Below are 5,712 nucleotides of genomic sequence, written 5' to 3' on the forward strand. Positions count from 1 at the left end.
TTTGAATCCCAAATATACTGTCTCAAATTTGTGTAATCTGATGAGGTTTTTTTTTTTTTTTTTAATCAATTTATTAGTTTGTAAATTTTTTAATTTGCCTTTTCTCGTGGAAGATAAGATTTCAATTCTATTGAGAAAAGATAAAACGGTAAATGAAATATTTTCTTTATAATTAAATTCTAAATTATTCTAAGGGCAAATTATACAAAACCTCCCTCTACTTCCAATTTTTGGCACAAACAGTAGAATCCCTTGAATTATCAATTCAATTGTTTCAAAAATGATGTTATAATCATGAATGTCACTTAAAATAAGTTTTAAAAAATGGTGCCCTCTTAATATAAGATTAAAATTAATAAACATAACTCATTTGGCATAATTTATTTTTTTGGAAGTTAACTCATTTGGCATAATGTTGTTAAGTCTTATTTCTAGGGAGAAAAAAAAATTAATGGTGCATCTATTAAAAAAAAAGGTTAATTTTACTCACACCTCCTCAGGTTTGGCCAATTTTCACCTCCCAAACATCTTTCGAAAATAACTATTACTTAGGTCAATTTCTATTTTTCTGTTAAAGGCTCCGTTAAATACATGAGAAAAGATAATTTTGCCCATAATTTTTTAATCCCATTTAGTCCAAAATATCATATTGCTTAAATGACCATTATACCCCTACACTCACCAACCACCACCACCACCACCACAACATCCATCACCCTCACCGTGACCACCATGGCCGCCGCCACCACCAGTCCTCTCATCTCTCTCCAACCTTGTGCCACCACCCACAATCGGCACCTCCACCACCACCACCCACAATCGATACCTCCACCACTGCTCACAACACCATACAAAACAACCATCTCCACCCCTTCACCGCAGTAACTCACCTCTCATAATCACCGGAACCCTAAATCGTCAACATCACCACAACCACGAAATCCCAAAATCATAAAGAGGCAAAAGCACGAAATCCCAAAATCTAAGAACGAATCATAACCAAATCGAAATTTGTAGACAAAACTAAGAACGAATGCATGAATAAGCATACCCCCGAAAAATCGACCGAATCTTTCGTGGCAAATCCATATCAGATTCTATAAAACCTGTTGCTCTTTTCAAGATTTTCTTTATTTAAAAGTTCGCTATTCCAAGCTTTGAAAAGGTTGGCTCTGCCTTCAAAAGTAGCGCCTCCACCTCTAATAGCCCAAAACTGATCTTCACCCATTGATTCTCTGTTCAAAACTCTGCCATTCACGTCAACAACAATTGCGTCAACGACATTATCAATCGAGAGTCCATACTTTCTCATCAGATTCCCATGCCCAACACCCACTGTTTGACAAACACCAGATGGGAAGCCATGAACTCTGCTCTTCTCAGTAATTTTATAGAAAAGTTCACCTAGTGTAGCTCCTGAACTAATCCACACAACCTCATTTGCTATGTCGATTTTGCACGTGAGTAAAATAGCCACCTGCTTACCTCACCCCAAAAAATAAATTGAAAAAGAAAAATTGTTTGAGAAGAATACGATGAAGGCGGTTTAGTAGTGATGACCGCTGGATGGCGGCCCTTCTCTGATCCTCCCGTGCCTGCCGGAACTCTTTTTGTAATTAATGTTCACTGGGTTTTCTAAGAGAAGATGTTCCGCGATCAATTGAAGAGAGGCCCTTAATCGAATTTCTTTTGAATCCTGATTGCGGAGTCTTTGGCCAGTAAAATCGTTAGGTAATTGCATCCTTTCCAGCATAGACAATAAATCGTTGGGTAATTCATCCTCTAAAGCTTATAGGGTTGAGAGTTCATGGCAATGGATCTGATCGCCTATGTTAGGATGATAGTTCGGTGCGTCATAAAAAACAATCGTTTCGGAGAGAGACTGATTTACTCTTGAGATAGAGCTTCCTCCACCATCTGCTACAAGATTTTTTTTTTTTTTTTTCAGAGATCTACTACAACATCAAGATCCTTTTTTTGTTTTGGTATATTAGAAGTTTGGGGATAAATTTGCTCTAGTTGAATCATACATTGGTTCGGAATATATCCGAGTTCCGAACCTGATAAGCTCATTGCCTAATCTTCGTTTTCAAGTTCATTATATTGAAATTTGAACAATGTCACTTTATTAAAAACTATGCTTAAACCTATGTTTTCTGATCCGGCAAAGATTTTCACTGAAATTTCTATATTATAATGGAATTTTCTCCTTTACAGGGAGGAGCTGCTAACCAAAGTGTAATATATTCAAACTACCATCACTTATGTATAGAAGGCTTCAATGGTTCAAATTAAGTTGTGCATAAAATGTTGTAGGCAACCAGTTTGAATCATCAATTGTTTACTAAGTTTCCATCTTTCTGCTTCCTATGACAAAAACAACCAAACAGATTGGTTTGAGCTTGCTGAACTAAAAGCCAATTGTCAGGATAGATTCTGACCTCCTATTATGGTGTCAAGTTGGAAATCAAAGCTTCACCAAATAAATAATATAACAAAGACTCTTTTGGAGAACAGAATATCCAAATGGCTCAAATATTTAGCCACCAACTCTTGCATTACAAAATCTCAATTATATTAAAAGCGACTCAAAAGATTAAAAAAAGTAACTTAAAAAAAAATACATTTGCCACCACAATGTAGTACAGAAGAAAACAAAAGGGATAAAAAGGAGAGGAAAAACAACTTGTGGGGTATCAATTTCTCCAAATTTTTGTATCAAAATGGATGTCCTTGGAAGCACTTCAAAAAATATATCCAAAAGCATGAAATTGTGAAGGTATGAGAACCTGCAAAAGCATTGACAACAAAGTAGTTTTAATAAGTTAAAATGCATTTGATAAGTACCTACTTTTTATTCATAACTAAAGCTTTTCATAAAATTATACCTTTAAAACTAAACCATTGGGTCCATATTAACTTCTCCAGTAAAAGAGCAACCATAAGTTGAGCTATTGAACCCAAATCTTTCTCCATTCTGTAAAGCACAATGGATGGTGTATAATTTTTTTTTAAAAAAAAAAAAAAAAAAATGCATGAATAAGCATACATGTAATTAACAGGTACATTAAAAAAACCTGTAGAAGTTGCCCAAAGCTAAGATTCTGCAAAGGTGAATTGCTCATATGCATGTAATGGGCTGGATGTATCTAGTACATTGAAAAATAAAAAATAAAAATCATCCACACTAAAATGTACAATGTTGAAAGGTCATTAAAGGGTGATACAAGTTCAATTACCTCAAATGACTGCTCTGAAAGGTTGGAGAAATCATTAACATTTCATTCCAATGATGAGATGGATTAATCTATTTAATAAAAAAAGGTAAATCTTAATAAATAAAATACAAACTTTCATTTCCTCGATTTAGATGTATACATGTATAAAATCTAAAATTATTAGGATATGAGCAATTCAATTACAGCGTGAATTTCTTGGGTTGCCATCTTATCAAGAAATTTTGAAGCGGTAGGACTTATGGTTGGTGGAACAACATCATTTACAACACTTGGAATGCTTTGTAGAGCCTGCAAGTGAAATATTTGTGGATTGCACATTAATTTACGTGACAATAACTTTTTAATAATCTTATACTACCTTTCTCCTTTTTTGCACTTGCAAATCATTTTGATCAAGTTGCCCTTTTTGTTTTCCTTTAAGGGCCTGTAAACAAATTATACAAATAGAAACTAAATATTGATTAATGAAAAAACAACAAAATTAATGAAGGTGGTATATTACAAAAAAATAATAAGTACATACCTTTTTTCCCTTTTTAACCGTTTTTTCAATGACAGATTGTATCCTCTTTGAAGGAGGACGACCTTTAGTTTTTGCTTTTATAGGAGTAAGTACTTTCTTCTGAGAACCTGATAGTTCATGAATCATACTACTACACTCATTTGCAGGTTGACATATAACACTTTCTTGACTATTGAAGCAACCTGAGTCAAAGCTAAGGAGCTTTTTCTTTGTCTCCTTTAATTGCTTCAATAAAAACTCACATTTCTCATCTGACTCTACTCCAAGCTCTTGCAATTCATATAACAGTGGCCTTAAAATATTATTTCGCTGCCTTTGTTCACTATTACTGAAATCATCATAATTTTTTTTGACAAAAGTATATCCACGCTTGATGTCCTTTCGCCAACGCTCTAGTATGTAATGAGATGGAACCTCGTATACCTTTTCTTGCATTATCACAGAGATCGCATGCCTACATAGAATCCCTCGAAACTCAAACAAATGGCATAAGCATCGTACTTCACATTCAATTGCGTTGTAGAAAACCTCATAAGTTACCTCTTTCCAAAAAACACCACCTGTTCCAAATTTTTGTTCTCTGACTTCAAATGTAGAAGTATACTTTTCTCTCTTAATAAGAGATGTATTGCAATAAACCAATCCCTTCAATTCATCCTGAACAAGTTTGAAAATAGCATGGGTGTAAACATCTTGGAATTATTTCTCAATGTAGAACTCAGTTATCATTGGAATGGCAGAACTGAAAGAAGCAAAATCTGCTTTATTTTCTTTTTCAACCTTGCTCTTTAAGGCATTATCATATTGTTCAACAAATTGCTTCAAGGATGTCTTTGAGTGAACATACCCATCAAAGAAAGCATTCATGCTTTCACTTCATTGGGTAGTTGACATTCCAGCCCAAAAGGTGCATCTCACATATACTAGAACCCAACGATGACGATCTTTATATAATGACTTCAACCATTCATTATTTTGAAGCTTGTATTCTTCAATCAATTTCATCCAACTCCTTTCAAACTCATCACAATTCATCGATTCATACACAATACTTTTTAAGATGCTCTTCATTTCTTTATATTGGGCAAGTCCACCAAAGGGCGAAGCCACCTGTGGGCTAACCTGGGCTGTAGCCCAGGTCCAAAAAAAAAAAAAAAATTTACTAGTACTATTACCTAGCAGCTATAGCCCAGCCCAACTTTCCTAATCCATGATAAATGGCCCAGCCCACTAGGCACTAGCCCAACAATTCAACAAACAGAAGCTTATATATCAACCTAAGTAACTATTCAGCGCATACACGAATGTATACAGAATACACGAACTGTGAACTGAAACAAATCATACAACTATATACAAGGGTTTGAATACTGAAACCCTAAATCCCATGAATCACCCACTTGAGCTTCGGAATTGGACCAGAGGATTGAAGACTTGAAGAGTCAGATTGAAATGGAAAAATCCGAAAATCATCTTGTAAGTGCTCAAATTTAGATTGTAGATACATCTATATATTTTATATATATATGAATTTGTTATTTGTATATGAAATTGACAAATTGTGCATATTAAATCTATCTTTCAAATATAAAAATAGATATATATTAATATATATATAGATTTGCATACTTTAATCTAGGGTTTCAGTTACTTTAAATTTGGGATTTTTTTATTTTTTGGCAGAATTGAAACTTAGGCTTTTATACATGAGATAGTTTGGAAATTGGAATTGGGTCTCGACTCTCGTGTGCTATGTTGTGTGTAGATTGTGTAGTTATAATAAAATAATGTTCTAACCACTCAAATACTTTCATATATATATATATATATATATAGATGAAAGCAAAATAATAGAGAGAGAAATTCAGATTCTATGCAATGAAAGTTTGAAACCAAAAACCCTAAGCCAAATTGATGATGATTAATTGAGATTAATAATTTAATACACAA

At 33.8% G+C, this 5,712-nt stretch overlaps 1 protein-coding gene across 1 annotated transcript; it reads right to left on the reverse strand.

The window, feature by feature from the left end:
* Nucleotides 1–3,398: 3,398 nt before the first annotated feature.
* LOC132314122 (protein FAR-RED IMPAIRED RESPONSE 1-like) lies at nucleotides 3,399–4,629 on the reverse strand. Its single transcript, XM_059813022.1, has 4 exons — nucleotides 4,543–4,629; nucleotides 3,763–4,419; nucleotides 3,598–3,663; nucleotides 3,399–3,527 (listed from the first exon to the last, which is right to left on the reverse strand). Exons 1-4 carry the CDS (start codon nucleotides 4,627–4,629, stop codon nucleotides 3,399–3,401), a joined length of 939 nt encoding a protein of 312 aa, XP_059669005.1.
* Between the last annotated feature and the right edge of the window lie 1,083 nt (nucleotides 4,630–5,712).

Source organism: Cornus florida, unplaced genomic scaffold (assembly GCF_030987335.1).
Source record: "Cornus florida cultivar Cherokee Brave unplaced genomic scaffold, ASM3098733v1 CherokeeBrave_3.0.0_Hap2_Chr06, whole genome shotgun sequence".
In the NCBI taxonomy this organism is placed as follows: domain Eukaryota; kingdom Viridiplantae; phylum Streptophyta; class Magnoliopsida; order Cornales; family Cornaceae; genus Cornus; species Cornus florida.

Bases quoted from the DNA above. Each gene is read 5' to 3' on its own strand.
- LOC132314122 (XM_059813022.1), bottom strand. From the start codon at position 4,629: ATGAATGCTTTCTTTGATGGGTATGTTCACTCAAAGACATCCTTGAAG. The intron at 4,420-4,542 runs GTTGAAAAAGAA...AAACTTGTTCAG, and splicing joins ATAATGCCTTAAAGAGCAAG to GATGAATTGAAGGGATTGGT. The intron at 3,664-3,762 runs GTATGTACTTAT...ATTTGTTTACAG, and splicing joins CGGTTAAAAAGGGAAAAAAG to GCCCTTAAAGGAAAACAAAA.